We start from the raw sequence: 21,138 nt of genomic DNA, 5'->3' as shown, positions 1-21,138 counted from the left end.
ACATCAGGGGCCCAAACTATAATACAGAACATAAATGTCATAAGCAGTCACTCGGCTTTCAGAGGTTCAGATTTGTGTTTATGGAGGTCTAGATTTGGGAAACGGATACGGAAATGAAAGAAAAGTATAACAGATAATTAACCTAAATGGAAAGACAATTATGATCAATAACAAAAGAAGACAAAGAAATAACTTAGTTACATTAATGTATCCATAAGAAAGTACCAAAAATGAAGAGTTCTAGAAGTAGCAGGAGATTAAAGATTTTTTTTTCCCCAGACAAAGCTAGAACTGCGTATTTGGAAATCATTCACACCGAGAGATAAATGACACTATAGGTGTCTTTCCCTTTGCTCAGGAGGATGTGAAGCACACAGAAGAACACAGAATCAATAACAAAATTAGGCCAAAATTTAATTAAGGTTCTGAGTACACTACACAACGCCACATGCCTCCAAGCCTTTTAGGAAATTACATGGTGTTTTCACAATAATAATTAAGAACTAAAAAAACAAAAAGATATGCAAGATACCTTTTCTAATATCAAATGAGACTAATATTCCCCATTTACTTTAGATATCTTTAGGATATTTAAGATAACTAAAACTTAAAAGATTTACACTGCTAAACAACATTGTAATCATGGCTAGTTAGCCAACTAATGTTAAAACACATATGTCTTGCTAAAAAAGAAACCAAAAAGAGGAAAGCTCTACTACCCTCAAAGCACATACCCTTATCTCTATACCATAGCTGTAAAATATACACTAGACTTGTAATAAACTCAACTGATATTATCTTACACCTGTAACTTGACTGAAGTTGTTTTCATATATGTCCTAAACAGAGAATGTAAATGTGTAAATCCCTCACTCTTCTATCCCAGCATTCTCATTCATATTCTCATTAATATTTTTTCTCTTTTTTATCTCTCTCTCCCTCCCTCCCTCACTCTCTCTCTCAGAAAGAAGTAAATTACATGTGGACAATTTAAAAATAAAACATTCCCTGGTTTATGCTACGACACCACTCGGCAACAGCTCGTTACCTTTAAGGTACTCTGAAACCATGTTACAAGATGTTGTAGAGAAACCTCTGTTTCACTTCTAACGCTGGTGAACAACTCTCTTTTATTACACTTCCAGTCATAAAATTTCTTCAGTATTTCTTCAGAGTTTGTCCCTTCTTTGGCCTGTCCATATACTGCTTCTAAAGAGGCTGACAAATCCTGCAGAGAGATACTTCTGTTTTTTAAAGTTTATTAATTTTATATTACGATTCAAGCACCATATTAGAATCTGAGAGAAAAGTAGTATGTTGAATCCCTATCTTTGAGCATTTTATAAATAAAACTTAGAATAATTAGACATAAAAGCATAAGACTACCTATAAGGTGATTTATTTGGACTGTAAGAGTAAACGTTAAGTGAATTAAGGTTATAAATAGAAAGTTTTATATTCTTAGGTTTTTAATCAAGTAGAAATTATCCTTTTTTCTCTGACTTTACATAAGAATCACTACTATTTTGTCCTGATATGGAAGTTTCTAAGAGCTACTGCTAAGTAAAAATAAACATACCAAAACATTCAAATAATTCCAATTAAGGAAAGACATTAAGCATATATGTGTGTGTGTGTGTGTGTGTGTGTGTGTGTGTGTGTGTGTGTGTGTGTATGCACTTAAAAGCATTTTTAGAAAGGCTTAGAAGAGACAAAAGAGCTTGATGGCTCTCTCTAGGAATCAGACTCTAGAAATGCCACAGAGACAAGAGGAAAACTTAATAGACCCCAGAAATTTTTATCACAAAACTCTGAGAAACCCTTGGAAAGAGAGAGGATGGCTGGTGCTTGGCATTGAATGAATACAGTCATACCAAGTGGGAGAAGGCCTGTACCACAGCAGAGAATATCCTGTGGGACAAGAACTGTCTTCATACGCCCTTCTTTCTCCCTCACATTGGGCAGGAAAGCAGCAGCACAAGCAAGAGGCAAGGATTTATACAAGTACAGTATAAGAACCTAGATGAGGCAGAAACTGATAACCAATACAAAAGGATTGGCCAAGCACTCTCTTTTCTTCCCTTTTGCCCTGAATACCTGGTAGCATTTACACCCATGGGTAGCAGCCCCTGGAAAAGAGCAGTGGCTCTTTTCCTCCCAGGACTGGGAGGTCCTCTGAAGAGTAAGATCACCTAGAAGAAAAGCCAATAAGAAGTAGTTGAGCCCAGACTGCAACCCTAGAAGTTCTGAGTAACAACCCCATCCTATTCCCTAAACCCATGTGAAATTACGGTCCAAGCTTTCACCCCTCCCTAGGTCCCATTACCACACTATCACATATGTATACAACAGCACACTAAGGCAGTTTATAATTCTTCAAGAGAATATGAGGTCCTGAGGGGAAGTACAGGGGAGGATGAAATGTGTGAATAATACAAGCATTCCGAAAGAAATATAATAAACTAAGCCACCTTATAAAAAGGAAGCAAAATCAGTAGCCCAGATAATAGTAAGAACTCAAAATAAACATAACAAATATTCTCAAAGAAAGAAAATTGGAAACATAAAGCAAAACCAAGTAGCTATGAATAACAACTGAAATTATTAAGTATGAAAGAAATAATCTTTGAAATAAAGAACACAAGGGATTGGTTAAGTGGCAGAAGAAATACAGCAAAAGAACCAATTAGTGACTAGGTGGTTAAGTCAAGGATCCTTCCAAAAAGACACAGAAAGGGATAAAAAGATAGAAAAAAATGAATGAACAATTAAAATATGTAAAGAACAGAAGTTTAAACGCCCATCTAACAGAAGTCTCAGAATGAAAGAAAATGTAAATGAGGTGGGGGGGGGGAGACAGTATTTTAAGAAATAATTATCAAATATTTCCTAGAGTTAAAGAAAAACCTCAAACTGAATTGCCTCAGATTAAATCTAAACTTATATATGTTTCAGTGCAATTTAGGAAATAAGTCAAGAGAAAATGTTCAAGCTCCAGGAGGAAAAAAAGTAACAGAAGAACAAAAATCAGACTCATATCAACAACTACTGAAATAAGAAAACAATGGATTATTATTGTCAAAGGTCTGAAGAGAAAATGGACCTAATATTTTGTAGCTCATTAAACAATTATTTAAAGAGCTTAAATGTAAGCAATTGTTTAAATATTTAAATTGTTTAAATACAATATCCCGAGACATTCAATACGTCACAAAGTCAACCACTCAAAGCCCTCCTTGAAAGTATTCTCAAAGAAAGTATTCCAATACAGAGTAAACCAAAAGATATCCAATAATTTACAAAATAAATAAGAGTGAGAAAATAACTCTAAAGTCTGTTACTTGAGTTATCATATACAGTATCTGTAACAATCTGTGAGTAAAATCCTAGACAACAATTGTGGTTGTTAGATTCATGGGAGGGAGGTACAGACAGACAAAAAGGCACACCAGAGGCAAGTGAAAATGTTCTAAGATATCAGGGGTAGAAGGTGAAAAAAAAGGAAGGAAAAAAAAGAAACCATGATAAACAGAAACACAAAAATAATCACAGAAATAAGTTCTAATAAAACAGTAATTATAAATATATAAATCAAGCTACCCATCAAAAGGCAGATTTACACGTTGGATTCTTTTTAAAAATGATCTGTTAGTGTGTTGTCTCAGAGAGACATTTAAAATAAAGGGAGAAAAAAAGAAAAAATATATAAAGCAAATATTAACCAGAAAGACAGGTGGGATAAGAATTTTAAAAGAAAACAAAAATAAAATTTTATCCCAAAACATCATAAGGGAAAAATAATGTTACATAACAGCTTAAAATACGTAACAATCACAAATTCATTAACACTCAACAATACAGCAATGAAATATTTTGAACAATTTAAAGAAGCAGAATATATAACAATATATTAACTAGAATATATAACAAAAATATCCCCAAACTGATCAGATAAAAAAACTAAGCAAAGATACAGAAGATTAAAGCTTAAAATAATAGCTATAGGTCAGAAACTGCACACAAAGAAAACCTAGAATATACTTTCTTTTTGAACTTAAAAGGAACGGTCATGAAAAATTAACCATGTATTGTAGGCCACAAAAAAAATCTCAATAAATGCTGAGGAAATCAAAATCATGACATTTCACTTCTTTGACCCTCATTATCAAAGTATAAGTTATATTTCTTAAGTATTTACTTGAAGAAAAAAAAAAAATCTAACTATTTTTCAGCAAACTAAAGAGAAGCTTAAAGAATAATCCGGTGCCCAGGAGTGGGATTCCTGGATCACATGGTAACTCTTAGTTTTACAAGGAACCTCCATACTGTTCTCCATAGTGGCTGTACCAATTTACATTCCCACCAACAGAGCAAGCAGGTTCCCTTTTCTCCACACCCTCTCCAGCATGTATTATTTGTAGACTTTTTGATGACGGCCATTCTGACCACTGTGAGGTGATATCTCATTGTAGTTTTGATCTGCATTTCTCTAATAATTAGTGATGTTGAGCATCTTTTCATGTGCTTTTTAGCCATCTGTATGTCTTCTTTGGAGAAATGTCTATTTAGATCTTCCACCCGTTTTCTGACTGGGTTGTTTGTTTTATTGATATTGAGCGGCATGAGCCATTTGTATATTTTGGAGATTAATCCCTTGTCAGTTGCTTTATTTGCAAATATTTTCTACCATTCTGTAAGTTGTCTTTTCATTTTGTTTATGGTTTCCTTTGCTGTGCAAAAGCTTTTAAATTTAATTAGGCCCCATTTGTTTATTTTTGTTTTTATTTTCATTACTCTAGGAGGTGGATTGAAAAAGATCTTGCTGTGATTTATGTCAAAAAGTGTTCTGCCTATGTTTTCCTCTAAGAGGTTTATAGTATCCAGCCTTACATTTAGGTCTTCAATCCATTTTGAGTTTATTTTTGTGTATGGTGTTAGGGAGTGTTCTAATTTCATTCGTTTACATGTAGCTCTGGAGAAAACCATAATTCAAAAAGATACATGCACCCTAATGTTCACTGTAGCACTGTTTACGATAGCCAGGACATGGAAGCAACCTAAACGTCCATCAACAGAGGAATGGATAAAGAAGATGTGGTACATATATACAGTGGAATATTACTCAGCCATAAATAAAGAATGAAATAATGCCATCTGCAGCAACATGGATGGACCCAGAGATTGTCATACTGAGTGAAGTCAGAGAAAGACAAATATCATATGATATTGCTTATATGTGGAATCTAAAAAAAGGGTACAAATGAACTTATCTACAAAACAGAAACAGAGTTACAGATGTAGAAAAATATGATTCCGGGTGGGGGACATATACACACTACTATATATAAGATAGATAACTCATAAGAACCTACTGTATAGCACAGGTAACTCTACTCAATACTCTGCAATGGCCTACATGGGAAAAGAATCTAAAAGAGAGTGTATATATGTAACTTATTCACTTTGCTGTACACCTGAAACTAACACAACATTATAAATCAACTATACTCCAGTAAAAATTTTTTAAAAAAGAATAAACTGGTGACCGAGGGGAATAGTAGAAAGAGAGACAAACCAGATTTGGCAAAACTTCTTTTAAGATTAAACTTTAAAAAGAAAAGAGCTTTAAAAATGACCTTGTTTGCCGATCCTTCACCTCTGTTTTCTAACAGTTAATGAGAAGAAATAAACCTTTACAGGGTAAAGTAGAAGCTGCAATGCAGAGAAGTGAATTCTTTCAACACTATCCTTTTATATGAAAAGCTCACTTCACCATTCTGGAATAACCTGTACTATTTATGCAATTCCATTTAAGAAAATGTTTCAAACCAGGGCTCCAATGGCTCCTGAACCATACACAGTAATATGAAAACTACACCTTCATCTACGTGGACAAAAAGAGACCATGCCCATGTCCTGGCTATTGTAAAAAGAGCTGCAGTGAACATTTTGGTACATGACTCTTTTTGAATTATGGTTTTCTCAGGGTATATGCCCAGTAGTGGGATTGCTGGGTCGTATGGTAGTTCTATTTTTAGTTTTTTAAGGAACCTCCATACTGTTCTCCATAGTGGCTGTATCGATTTACATTCCCACCAACAGTGCAAGAGGGTTCCCTTTTCTCCACATCCTCTCCAGCATTTATTGTTTCTAGATTTTTTGATGATGGCCATTCTGACCAGTGTGAGATGATATCTCATTGTAGTTTTGATTTGCATTTCTCTAATATGATGTTGAGCATTCTTTCATGTGTTTGTTGGCAATCTGTATATCTTCTTTGGAGAAATGTCTATGTGTCCATCACTGGATGAATGGATAAAGAAGATGTGGCACATATATACAATGGAATATTACTCAGCCATAAAAAGAAACGAAATTGAGATATTTGTAGTGAGGTGGATGGACCTCACTAAGAAAATTCCGTTTTCTTAAATGGAATTGCATAAATAGTATAGGTTATTCCAGTCTGTCATACAGAGTGAAGTAAGTCAGAAAGAGAAAAACAAATACCGTATGCTAACACATATATATGGAATCTAAGGAAAAAAAAAAAAGGTCATGAAGAACCTAGGGGTAAGACGGAAAAAAAGACACAGACCTACTAGAGAATGGACGTGAGGATACGAGGAGGGGGAAGGGTAAGCTGTGACAAAGTGAGAGAGTAGCATGGACATATACACACTACCAAATGTAAAATAGATAGCTAGTGGAAAGCAGCCGCATAGCACAGGGAGATCAGCTCGGTGGTTTGTGACCACCTACAGGGGTGGGATAGGGAGGGTGGGAGGGAAGGAGACGCAAGAGGGAAGAGATATGGGAACATATGTATATGTATAACTGATTCACTTTGTTATAAAGCAGAAACTAACACACCATTGTAAAGCAATTATACTCCAATAAAGATGTTAAAAAAAAAAAGAGACAGTGCCCAGATGTCCCTGAATATCCTTTTCTCCAATTCTCCAGCAAGCTTATTCCCTACAGTATAAAACAAGACAGCTATTATTCAACTTGGTATTAAAGATACTGACAAACAGTAAAAATTCTAAGATACATAAAAGGTAGAAGGAGTAGAAGAGGGTTATTGTATTCAAATGATATGACCACACAGAAAGCTCAGAGTATCAACTGACAAAAACTAAAAGAGAGTTCAGCAGAGTTGCCAGAGAGACATCAATATATAAAAATCAATAGTATCCCTCTACACCATCAAAAATAACTAGGAAATGGAAAATAAGATAACATTCACAAAAGCAATCAAAAGTATAAATGTCTTGGAGTTAAATGAAGAAAATGCATGAGGCGCTATGGAGAAAACTTTTAAACATCATTAAAAAACATAATAAAAGATGTGAATAAGTAGAAAGACTATGTTAACAGGCGGAATGACAACATTGTCACACTCATTCACTCCAAATTAGTCATTTCTGAGCTGAAAGGATAGGACTAAAGACAAGGTTCCATAACATCATACAGCTACTGTACTCTATCCCCTATCACAGATCTTAAAAGACCTATAACTCAAGGATCAGGATCCCTCTCCCTAACTCTAACATATGGCTTTACTAGATTTTCTGCTAGAATGCAGTGGGTAACAGGGACTCACCTGCCTGCTACTGCTCCTGTCTCTGTGAGTTTTCCCAAAGAATGCTGCTCTAGCAAGCCTGCCATGCCTGATCATTTTACCTTATTTGCAGGATAAATACATATACATACATAAACACGTTAAATATATCAATATAAAATTTTAACACCATTAAAAAGAAACTAGGATTTATCAGAGAAAAACTTTTGCAGCCATCAGTACTATCTGAAGTCTAAAGGTAAATGCTAATTTCACCTCTCAAACGATAAACATATTTTAATGTATATTTAATGTATATTTAGTATCTTTTAAAATTCCAACCTGTAATGTTTTCAAGCGTTTATTAAGAGGTAACTCATCAACTTCCAGAATAAAAACTTCTACTGCCATGTACAGCTTCTGTTGTACTTCATTTCTTTTGGCTATCAAAATATTCCCTTCATTCTGGAGGAAGGAGAAAAAGAATAACCATCATTAATATATCAGGTGTTTTTTTTTACACACTGACCTCTATGAAAAAAACTGATCTCTTAAAGTTAGTAAAATTTAACATTACATTCTCCAAACATAGTAAACACTTCAGACAAACACCTGTCTCCTTAGATCACCAAAATGACAGAGTTTTCTCTCCCTTAATTAGAAATAAGATTTACGTTCAACAATTCTTCTCTGTTAATCTTCATCTTTTCCTATCATTTCTGCAACAATAAAATTTTTCCTTTTCTTAAGAAAATTATACAAGTATCTATGGCTAATTACACACTGTCTCCTTCCTACTCTCAGCCCACCCTCAATTCCTTCATCTACTTATCTTTCAAGATTCAGTTAATCTCCACCATGATAAAACCTCCAATTCACCCAAAAGGCTATGTTTGGAAATAGATATGAGAGATATCCAAGAATGCTGTGAATTACCTCTGTTATAGTACTTACCAAACTATATTAAAACTATCTATTTATATATCCGGCCAATACCCAAGGTAGATAGAGGGATAGGACCACGTCTTAAACAAATGCATGTGTCTACTGCCTGTAACAGTGTCTGGCACATACACTTAAAAGCCTGAATGTTAGAATACTCTTTTTTGTGTAAGGTCAACCAGACCATTATATAACTAATTATAAAGACAAAAGAAAAGAATCTCTTTCATCAAAAATACACCTGGTGGGCCTCCCTGATGGCACAGTGGTTAAGAATCCGCCTGCCAATGCAGGGGACACAGGTTCCATCCCTGGTCTAGGAAGGTCCCACATGCCACGGAGCAACTAAGCCCGTGCGCCACAACTACCGAGCCCACATGCCACAACTACTGAAGCCCGCGTGCCTAGAGCCCGTGCTCCACAACAAGAGAAACCACCATAATGAGAAGCTCGCACACAGCAACGAAGAGTAGCCCCTGCTCACCGCAACTAGAGAAAGCCCACTAGCAGCAATGAAGACCCAACACAGCCAAAAATAAATAAATAAGTAAATTTATTAAAAAAAAAAAAGTACACACGGCAATCAAGTTAAGGAACTGTGCGAAATATATAAATGAAAATAACAATACTGACCCAAATTATGTACAAGCAGGGAAATAAAATGACAACTTTATCTGAGGGACAATTATGACTCTCTATTTATCCAATAATCTACTCTTCAGTCTGTCAAATGAACTTTAGGGTAATAAAGCCTAAAAGTAAGTCCTGAAACATCAGCAGTAGTGGAAATAAATTGCTTCAAAAAAAAAAAATCACATTTGTTCTACTAGAATACCAAGTCCTAGGTATATACTAAGCCCTCTCCCTCCCTGTGATAAATCACTTTCCTATGCTCAAATGACAAAAACAAAACAAAAATTAAAAAGTAGTCCGTTTTCATCTTTTCATCTTACTACCTGAAAATACATGATGAAGTATTTTAATACTGGCAGTATGGTTTAAATGGAACTAGAATACACTTTGTAATCAGACATACCTGGGTTCAAATTCCATATTAACATTTAGAACTACGTAATCTTGAGCAATTTCCTTAAACCCTGTGGGCCTCAGTTTCCTGAGGAGCAAAAGTGCCAAGTGCCCTTTTTTTTTTTTTTTTTTTTTTTAATTTCGCAGTACGTGGGCCTCTCACTATTGTGGCCTCTCCCATTGCGGAGCACACGCTCCAGACACGCAGGCTCAGCGGCCAAGGCTCACGGACCCAGCCGCTCCGTGGCATGTGGGATCTTCCCGGACTGGGGCACAAACCAGCATCCCCTGCATTGGCAGGCGGACTCTCAACCACTGTGCCACCAGAGAAGCCTCAAAAGTGCCCATATTTAAAAGTTAGTGTACGAAAAGTTTATAAAGTATCTATAACACTGCCTGTGTTTCATAGAGATTCAAAAATTATTACTTCTGTCACTTTTTTTCTTCCATAATCAGAAGTAACCAGTAACCAGGTCTAATATGTAAAATAACCCAAATCGAATCCTTTATCCAAATTAAACATTCCTGGCATTTTCAAAGGCCTAGTTATTCTGTTTACTTTTCTCATTCAGAGCCAGTTACGCTGCCAACTGGCCAACCTAGAATGAATAGGAAATAAGACTTTCAGGGTACAATCCCCAGAGGCAGAAACCACCGATACTTAAGATAGGACAACTCCAAATACAAGTTTAGGGCTCATAGGTACTATGGAAAGCTATGACTGTTGTACCAAATATCTTTATATGAAAAAGAAGGAGTTCCATTCAGCTCAATATAATAAACTAAAGAAAATTCCAAGAGGAAATAAATATATTTTTACCTACACTAATGAAGAAGTCACATGAAATATTCCATTCTTCATATCCCTCCCCTACCCACACATGGATGGCTTAGATAGCATTTAACAGTAAGGCAGAGTCCTATAATGCAGCATAAAACACGCCACTCAGACCAGAAGACAAGATCCACATTAGCAGTTGTGGGAGCCACTCTGGCTTACAAGCCTCATGCCCCTCAAAAGCCACCATCTCTTATAGGTATAGCTGCCAGGGTCCCTCAAGGGGTATGCCCAGTTGCAAGTATTTGTAGTTTACAGTTCCTCCCAGTCCAGATACAATTTACCAATCAGGGGTTTTATTTTTACCTAAACAATGTTGCCAGTAACATGACTGAAATACCATTTCATCAAATTACCAAGGGAACAGAGAGAGGTAAATTCTCATGCAAAAGGGACTGCAAAAGGGTTAACTAACCCTTTTTCCACAATCACTACTTATCTATCCTACCTTTCTTACAAGGCAACAAAAGAAATCAAATTATTAATATGAAGATATGTAAAAGTTAAAGATTTCACATAAAGTATCATTCCAATATCTGCAGTCCTTCTGCTTTCTTGAAAGACATTATCTTCTTATGTTCAACAGATAAAAATCATCATAGAGAAAAATTCTTAACCCACCATATTCTGACAAGCTTGAATCTTCCCCTGAGCCAGACAGTATTCTGCCCAAATTATCTCTAATTCATTCAGAGAAGCTGGGAGAGTAAAGCAGCCTTCATCCAACACTTGTATAGCATCTGACAGGTCATTTCCAAAATGAGCATTGATATTGACGCATCTATTAAAACAGCAAAAAGGAAAAGATCAAGAAATTTTTAAGGTGCTGTGAGAAAAAAAATTACACTTAAATACTAATGGTCTAAAGTTACTATTTACAACACTGGCTATGAAGAGGTACTTTTTAAAATCATATAAAATCATAAATAACTTTGATACAATTAAAAACATAATTGAGAAAAAAATTTAAATATCTTTTTCAGAAAGCTTTATATAAAAAGACAACTACAAAAGTCTGCAGATTTTAAATGATATTAAATTAGATTTATAAATAATTCTGTAAAATTTTATACTTAAGCCAATCTTGCTTACCAAGATGACAGGCACATAGTCCTTGTACCTTAATAAGCAGACTAGCATTTGCAGAGTTTTTTAAAATATCCAAAAAGAAAAAGCAATGTGAAAGACCAAATAGCAAAACAAACAAGGCCCATCATTTTCTTTTTTCTAGCTTCCAGTTAGACTGCCACCATTCTAACAGCACATTACTTCCTCAAATATGGGTTAAAATATTTTGAACTGTTTTGGTCCAAAGTCTGTCTCACTGCTTTGCAAGTGTAGTCACCTGAATTTTTGGTTATGCATTAAAAGTTGATTAAGCTCTAGAGAGACCTACTCAAACTATTTAGAAACTTATAAACCAGATACCGATTGATGGATTTATACTGGAGAATATAAATTCCCACTGGACAAAAGACGAACGTGCAGGATTAATTCAGGGCAACATCTTCTTAGTGTTTCAAAGTACATGAGAAAATGAATTACTGATTTAAGTTGTATGTATAGCACAAAAAGAGAACTAGGTTGTTCTGAGAACTATTTTTTCCACATTGCAGAAAAGGGTGAAAAATTATCCCTAACCAATAATAAAACAATCCTCTATAAAGTACAATACCTATATAATTCATATATAGAGTCTGAGATATGCTGAATAAACTCTGCACAAAACTTGCTAACCAATTTCTTCTGACTCCATGAAGATCACTTTTCTTCTAACTCCATGAACACTACTTTCTTCTTTCTTTAGACGGAGTATAATTAAGTTATATTACTGAAATCTAGTTTCAGTATAGAACTGAAAATAACCCCAAGCAAAACAAGAGGACATAGTAGTTTCTCATCAAACTACCACTTAGAAGTTGTGTTGACTTTTTAATTTCATTCTCATAGATGACTTTTAGGACACTATCATGCCACACAATGTCAACAGAACACTAACAAAAACAATAGAAAATTTGTCTCAGGAGTAACTATTTTTAGTTTCCTTCTTTAAAGTAATAAAAATACAAAGATTAAGTTACAAAGCAAAAATGTCAGGCATACAAAACAAAGCACCAACTAATTAGCATTTGTTTTAAACTATCCTTCTTAAAAATATGCTTTTACCTACCTAATTTCTTTCAATATTTCAACCTTAGCTGCTAGATTTTTCATTCTGGTACCTACACAAGTCTTAAGAGTACTTTCTAAATGTTTAGTCAAATCCATGGTAGTTGCTTTCTCTTGCTGAAGCAAAGAACAAATACATCTTAGTTAGACCCAAATAGGAAACTGTATTTCTACTGTTATTTAAATGATTTTTAGGCGTAATTAAAATTTTAAAGGCTAAAAAATACTAGGCGACAGGATAACAAACACTGATTTCCCTACTAGCTAGGATCTGAAAAAGATAAACTACTCCAGTCTTCTGCCTTCACACAGAGACACTCTTATATTGCATCCTAATAAGAAACCAAATAAAAACAAAATTTCACATATTATATGTCTTAATACTTAGATTTTAAAAAGAAAAATAAAAGATACCCTTAAAAACCAAATGATAATCAATGACAATTTGTTTTCTGATGAAGTCTGATATCATTCTGCATTTTAAAAGAATCAAAAACATCATTTCCTTGACCCAAGCTACATTAAACTGCTTGATTCTGGTACCTTAACAATATGTCTAATATAATTATTCAAAATAATGCATAGAGCAGTAATATGGATAAAGACCTGCAATTTTATTCCAATTATACTACAAACCAGGTATTACACAGTTAAACACAGAACTTTTACTCAATCTTTAAACACCAGGCTCTCTGGTGTTCACATTCTCTCCAATGCTTCAGTTAAATAAAAAGAGAGCCAATACTGAATGCTGATTAATAGTAAGTTACATTTGGGAATGCTCATGCCCATCTGCTCTCATTTGCTGAGGAGGATGACCATGAAGAAGCAGTTATGTTTGTTCTTAAATCTGTTTATATCCACTGTAATTGCTATGATAATTCCTCCAAAAATTACATAAATCTAAGAAACAGAAGTGGGAAAATAAAAAGTTGCTGAATCTTTGAAAATGTGTTTAATGCTTTACAAAGACTCGATAAAAGCAAATTTTTAGTACAAATTGCTAATGAAATACATGTGGATGAGAACTATAAAATTCTGAAGAATCATTTAAATCTAAAAGAAATGTCAACTCAGTTTATTTCTCAACTGTCTTAAACTTATTGTTAATCCACCTGTAAAAAAAAAAAGAACCAGAGCTCAGATGAAAAATAATTAGTATGGTTTTTAAGACAAACAACAAATAAAACAAATAGAAAAGATGCCAAACTTAAACCCAACCACATTAATAATTACATTAAATGAAAATTAGCTAAACACTCCAATTAAAAGATGTGAGATTATCAATCTGGACAAAAACAGCTTAGACTCAACCATATAAGCTGTTTATTAGAAACACTTATTAGATATAAAGAGACACATAAAAATTAAAGGATGGAAACTATATACAAGGCAAATATTGCTATATTAATATCAGGTAATGTGGACTTCAGTACAGGGAGCACTCCCAGCAATAAACTGGGATATTTCATAAAGACAAATGAATTAATTCATCAAGAAGACACAACAATTCTAATTGTGAATGCACCTAATAACAAAGCTTCAAAACCACAAAGTAAAACCTGACGGAACAAAAGGAAGAAATACACAAAACCACAATAATATCTGGATATTTTAACACTCCTCTCTCTGTAACTGAAGGAACAAGTAAACAGAAAATCAGTCATGATACAAAAATCTTAAACAATACTATCAACCAATTCGACCTAACATTTATGAAACACTCCACCACACAACTGTAGAATACACATAATTTCTAAAAGCATATGGAACATTTCTAAGGACAAACAACATGCTGGATAATAAAACAAATATCAATAAATGTGAAAGGACTGAAACCATACTGAGTATGCTCTCTGATGCTAAGAAAATAAAATATCAGTAACAAAAATATACTGGAGGGAAATCTCCAAATCTGTGGAAATTAGGCAACACACTTCTAAATAGCTCATGATTAAAAAAAAAATAAATAATGGGAAGTTTTTAAATGTTTGATTAAATAATAAAAAAATATCAAAATTTGTGGACTACAAGTAAAGTGATGCTTAAAGGGAAATCTTTAAACATTATAAAAGAACAAAAGATTAAAAACAATTATATGATAAAAAATAAAACAATGATACAAATTTCCATCTAAAGAAGCTAGAAGAACAAACTGAAGGAAGGAAATAATAACAATAAGTAAAGAAATTAATAAAGTAGAATAGAGACAAACAATAAAGAAAAAAAAAAATCAACAGAAGCAAAAATTAGTTCTTGAAAAATGTTAAGGACTTCCAGTTTCCAGTCCAGCATGTAAGAAGAAAAGTCACCAGTCCATCCTAACAAGTAAAAAGTTGAGCAACTGAAAAATCAACAATTTTTCTTAGATTTGTCACAGAGGTAAGGTCACAAGGCACAACTGGAAAGACAAGACAGGCTAATAAAGGAAACTCAAAACTTTCTGGAGCAGCAATCCCCACCGCCCAGGGAAGAAGTCTGGAGTAGGGAAGCTGCAACTGTAACTGACATATTGCTAGAGGCTCAGTATGAACAACTGAAAGTTAAGAACACCAGGGGGACCCCATCATCAGGATGCCCCCACATTTTTGTGAGTTTTACCTCCTCGATCTCCAGCAGGTTCTCACAGTAAATCCCCTCAAGCTTCCAGCAGGAGGAGGGGAAAAGGAACCATTTTGAAATATGTTAGAATATTCTGTACTTAACAAGATCCGCCCTCAGTGGAAACCATTTAAACAGAGCCTACCTGCTAGGATTTTATCCAAGCCTAATTAACCTGGGGGAAGGGAAATACCCAAATCCAGCCCACTCTAGCCATCCTCCTTTCTAAAGGGAGTGGGGGAGAAAACTAGTTGCAAGTGCGAAATTCACAGTCCGGAGGCACAGGCTCACTAAAAGACCTTCTTAGTCTTTTCAGACTATAAAACGCTTCTCCTTCCCCCACAACTAATCATCACATTTACTAAATTCCTATTTATAGAAGTTCCTTTCACCAAACACATCATGCCTGGCTATCAAAAAAAAAAAAAACTTGTAAGACATGTTAAAAGACAAAAACACAGTTGGAAGAGACAAAGCAAACATCAGCATCAAATTCAGATCCGGCAGGAATATTGGGATTATCAGACAGGAACTTCAAACATGGTAGGACAAATATGCTAAGGGCTCTAACAGATAAAGTAGACAGCATGCAAGAACATACAGGCAACGTAAGCAGAGAGATGGAAATTCTAAGAAACAAACAAACAGAATATGCCAGAAATCAAAAACACTGTAGACAAAAATGAAAAATGCTTTTGATGGGCTTATCAGTAGACTAGATATGGCTGAGGAAAGAATATAATCCAAAATACGTGAATCCATATATCCACAAAAAGACCTGTAGAAGAATAGTCACAGTGGTTTTATTTATAATGGCCAAAAACTGAAAACAACCTAAATGCCCATGAATAAGAAAATGAGTAAATAAACTGCAGTATATTCATAGAATGGAACACTACTTTGCAATAAAAATGAACAAACTACTGATAAACACAACCTCAATAAATCTCACAAACATTATTCTTTAAGTGAATGAAGCCAAACATAATAGAATACGTATCAGAGGATTATTCCATTTATATGAAGTACAGGACCAGGAAAATGAAACTGTGGTTATATATAAATCAGCAGAATGGTTGCCCTGAGTGGGAGGAAGAGAGGATAGGCCAGAAAGAGATACCAAGGAACTTTCCAGGGTTGAAAGAAAGGCTTTATATCTCCAACAGGCAACGCTGTTGGCCTATAATCCATTTACTCTCTTCATGGAAGGGGACGAGGACACCCATAGAGAAAATAAAAGGCAGGTGACTAGTCTAATCTCCTTGTCAACTAAACCTTTAAAAAGAAAACAGACTGTTTTCTAAGAGGAAGAGACCTTATCTCTGAAATGCACTTAGCGAGATGTTCCTGGCTATAGGATTAGTTATAATGGATAAAACCCACAGTTCATGGATTTATGAGTCAGAGTTCCCTGAAGAATGCCACATATGAATCTAGGGGCTGGAGATTGAGTTCAATCACCAATGGTCAGTGACTTAACCAGGCCTATGTAATAAAACCTTGATTAAAAAAAAACTCAGAAAAAAATTTAAAAGTTCAGAATGATGAGCTTTGGGGGAGCTTCCAGACTGGTGAACAAATCCATGTGCTGGGAGAGTGGCAGGCCCAGAGACCCCCCCCCCAACCCCCTTCATAACTTCCCCTATGCATCTCTTCCTTCTACTTGGCTGTTCCTGAGTTTTATCCTTTATAATAAAACGGTAACCATAAGCATAGCACTTCCCTGAGTCCTATGAGTTGTTTTAGAGAATTACTGAATTGAGGGCAGGGGGTGGGGGTGGGGTCATAGGAACCCTCAAATTTATACTCAGCCAGACAGAAGTGTGGGTAGCCTGGGACGTGATTTGTGGCTGGTACCTGAACTGGGCTAAATCTTGAGGGACTGAGTCCTTACCTTGTGGAGTCTGAGATAACTCCTGGTATTTAGTGTCAAAAATGAATTGATGGACATCCAGTTGGTGTTAGAGAATTGGAAAATAGTGTTGGGATAACATATTTAGTATCAGAAAAAGCTACATATTTGAAAACCACAGTATTCTTGGGGGGGGAAAAAACTGCCCCGAATGTGAGCAAACCTCGAGACCTAACTACCATAAAAGGAAACACATGGAGATACAGGAGCCTGTTAAGCAACACAAGGATGCAGATTAAGCAATTTAAGAGATCTATCAACCAAAATTCAATGTATGGGCCTAACAGGAATTCTGATTAGAAGAAACCAACCGTAAAAGGACATTCATGGAGCAAATATGGGAAACCTGAACACTGACTGGATATTAAATGATATTAAGGAATTATTGTTAATTTTTAAGTATAATAGTATTATGGTTATGTCTTTTTTTTTTTTTTTTTTTTTTTTTTTTTTTTTTTTGCGGTATGCAGGCCTCTCACTGTTGTGGCCTCTCCCGTTGCGGAGCACAGGCTCCGGACGTGCAGGCTCAGTGGCCATGGCTCACGGGCCCAGCCGCTCCGCAGCATGTGGGATCTTCCCGGACCGGGGCACGAACCCGTGTCCCCTGCATCAGCAGGCAGACTCTCAACCACTGCGCCACCAGGGAAGCCCTGGTTATGTCTTTTTTGAAGTTCTTTTCTATTAGAGAGACATACAAAAGCACATACATTAAAATATTATGAATGGGATTTGTTTTAAAATTAGTAGATTTTAAAAAAGACTGCTGTGTATTTAACAATTGTAAAAACTGGGTGATGAATACATAAGTATTAATTATTCAATTCTCTCTTTTTAAAATGTTTGAGGGACTTCCCTGGTGGCTCAGTGGTTAAGAATCTGCCTGCCAATGCAGGGGACACAGGTTCGATCCCTGGTCCAGGAAGATCCCACATGCCACAGAGCAACTAAGCCGGTGCACCACAACTACTGAGCCTGCACTCTAGAGCCCGCGAGCCACAACTACTGAAGCCCACGTGCCTAGAGCCCATGCTCCTCAACAAGAAAAGCCACTGCAATGAGAAGCCTGCGCACCACAACGAAGAGTAGCCCCCGCTCGTCGCAACTAGGGAAAGCCCGCACACAGCAACAAAGACCCAACGCAGCCAAAAATAAATAATAGATTAAATAAATAAATAAAATGTTTGAAAATTTCCATAGTTAAACATTTTAAAGAACATAAGAGGAAATGTAACTGAGAAATTATTAATCTCTCAAACATCCAATGAAATCCAAAGATGATTAGCTTGTAGCATAAGAAAAATACCTATAAACAAATATAAAAAAAAGGAGAGAATAAAGAATGGGGAGATGAAGGGAAGGAAAGGAAAGAAGACAGAAAATTAAACAAAAAATAAAAGCAAATGAATATAAGGATTTCCCAGTTCATCATTCTTTACCTTACACCATTGAACATACCATACCTGAAGCTCCTGGACAGTCTGTTCTACTTTCAATTCTAATGCCTTATACCTTTCAAGAAGAACCTCCTTCTCTGTTTTAAGCCTTTCATTTTCTTCAATCAGTTTCTGGTCCTGCTTAATTTTTGCCAGGCTGACATTCAACCCAAAATTAAAGCCACCAACAGCCAAATTTTCCCTATTAAAAACAAATTCACTCATTGTAAAAAACAAACTGTGTAAGTGTTACAGGGATCAAACCCTAAAATTCTCTTGGGTTTTTTTTAGCATGATATACCTTAAAGTTAATTTTGGAAACTAATCTAAAACCTTTACCTAATTCAACATTAAAAAATATTTTTAATGCAAACTAGATTTTATAACTGAAGAAACACTTCAAAAACAATCCCTCCAAATCTCAAAGAATACATATTCCAACTTCTTCATAGCAATATCAACTCCAGGAAATACAGTAAAAAGCATTTCTGTATCAGTTTCTTCCAATCCCTCCTCCCCATCACCTCCACTCCATCTGACAGTTTAGTTCCTAGAGCACTGATAAGGTCCCAAAAAACAGCTATATTACCCAAGACATGGCATCATGGCCTAGATCATGATACAGAAGTATAAGAATGGTTTGGTAAACATCAAACCTGGCTTTTTGCTTCAAGTTTATATTTCAAAATTATCTAAAAAGTGAACACCTTTGGTAATAATCAAATTCTATCACAGTACATTTTCACAGGAAGAACAAAGAGCCTCTCTTTTGTTAAAAAGGAAAGGCAATTCCCTAAAACTCATTAAAATATTCTTAAAGCCAAAGGAAAAACTTCAAGTTTATCTGAAATTCTGGCTCTTGGCTGAATCGTTTAGATTTAGGGGTAGATTTTTATTTTTAATAAATGTATTCGAAAGAGTTGGAATGAAGAGTTGGTATGTGAACTTCAAACAATTCAAGAATGATTTTTCTTTCAAAATGGCTTTTAATTAAAATATTCCTGCTAAAGAGGAGAGGAATACCTGCTTGAGAAAAACAGAAATAATCAGTATCATCCCTCAGAATCACTGACATAGTTGAGGACTCCAAAAACGTAAGCCTTGACTTCTACTATGACAAGGGCTTACACCATACATCAGAAATTAGTTAAGACTAAAAATTCCAACGTAGTCTTACTTTGGAAATGTCACATGATTTCCTGCATCATTTTCACTCTTCAAGTCAAGAGACAGCCTCCCACTTAAGTGGTCCTTTGGCCTGATGAAAGGTGACTGGTTTGAGCTATGCCCCCACAAAGGAATGGGGCTTTTGAGGTTCCTGAGGACAAGCTGACCAGGATCCGATTTTTTTTCCTCACAGATGTTAGTGCTGGAAGTAAGTTTGCATTTTTCTGCAAATCCTTTCTTAGCCACCTCTTCCCCTATATCCACACTGCCATACTCAGCCTGAGCAATAACTGTTCCATCTTGATAGGTTGCTTTAATTCTCATTTTTATTTGCTTTTCAAAAATCAAGCTCCCCAAAAAGATTCTGCCCTAAGAAAGATTAAAAAAAGAAGACATAAACCAGCTACACCAACATGTTTTTCTCCACTTATTTTGTTTCTACCTAGTTTTTCCAAAGATCGTATTTCCTCATTCTGAAATCTCTGTAAAAGTGGTCTTACCTTGTTGTTGGCTAAATGCAAATATACTTCTGCATGTGTATGACTATATTCCAATTACACACTTGCTAAAATCCTTTCCAGAAGTAGAGCTGAGACCAGTATAGGCAGCCATATTTATACGTTGTTAAATGTGTACCAATTAAATACCCTAGAATAATTTTTTTAAACCAAGCAGATTCTGTTGACATTTTGGCCCTAACTACATATAATGGTGCCCTGAGGAGCTACATCACATAAAAATGAATTTTGGTATCTAGAAAAAATGCTCAAATTCAACAAAACTTTAAAAATCATTTTATAGGTCTAATCAGGTACTCTCATTTCAAAGTAAGACAAGAGCAGAAGCAGAAAACAGAAACTCAAGGCATAAAACATCAACAATTTTTTTAAAAAATCAACAAACTGCAATTATGAAATATGAGATGTTAGAAATTCCTAAATTAAAACTCTCTTAAATAGAATTTTGTCTGAGGGAGCAATACCTGTATAACTGGCATATGAGAAGACATGTGAGTAATTAGGTACTTGATAACATTTAGTTAGATTATAACTAAATTATAGTTATATAGTTATTATATAACTATAATTATATAACTATATAATTAACTATAACTATTATATAATTAACTATGTAATAGTTTAACTAATTAACTAGTTTAACTAATTAACTATATTATATAATTATATAACTATAATTATAACTAAATTATAACTTTGCACAGCACTGAGCAAAGACATACCTAAAACATATTTAGAATTGAAGATATCTTGAGATTTAATTTTAATAAGAACTTGCTTACATCTCCAGAAATCTGAACTCCTAAAATTACTTTGATATGATCCAATTTGATAACTATTCCTCTCTTCCCAAATTTCTCTAAATTCCTTACCTAACTTTCATCCTATAGAGGAAATGAATCATTTCTCAGAATATATAAAGTATAAATTCGAGACAAAAATATCTTGTTTCATATCTTCCTTGGAAT

The 21,138-nt window shown here is 34.9% G+C and overlaps 1 protein-coding gene across 2 annotated transcripts in view; it reads right to left on the bottom strand.

Annotated features, from left to right (window-relative positions):
- Window positions 1-21,138, bottom strand: part of STK31 (serine/threonine kinase 31) — an 84,959-nt gene that overhangs the window by 49,184 nt on the left and 14,637 nt on the right. For both annotated transcript variants that reach the window (XM_067745538.1, XM_067745539.1), the window contains exons 6-11: window positions 19,663-20,021; window positions 18,513-18,687; window positions 12,541-12,656; window positions 10,992-11,151; window positions 7,907-8,029; window positions 1,049-1,228 (exon numbers count right to left, since the gene is read on the bottom strand). In XM_067745538.1, the coding sequence (XP_067601639.1) occupies window positions 1,049-1,228; window positions 7,907-8,029; window positions 10,992-11,151; window positions 12,541-12,656; window positions 18,513-18,687; window positions 19,663-20,021 (1,113 nt within the window). The remainder of the gene's footprint in view (window positions 1-1,048; window positions 1,229-7,906; window positions 8,030-10,991; window positions 11,152-12,540; window positions 12,657-18,512; window positions 18,688-19,662; window positions 20,022-21,138) is intronic.

Source organism: Pseudorca crassidens, chromosome 8 (assembly GCF_039906515.1).
Source record: "Pseudorca crassidens isolate mPseCra1 chromosome 8, mPseCra1.hap1, whole genome shotgun sequence".
Taxonomy (NCBI): Eukaryota; Metazoa; Chordata; class Mammalia; order Artiodactyla; family Delphinidae; genus Pseudorca; species Pseudorca crassidens.
Note: the sequence above shows the minus strand (reverse complement) of the source record. Positions and strands in the feature narration are given on the sequence as shown.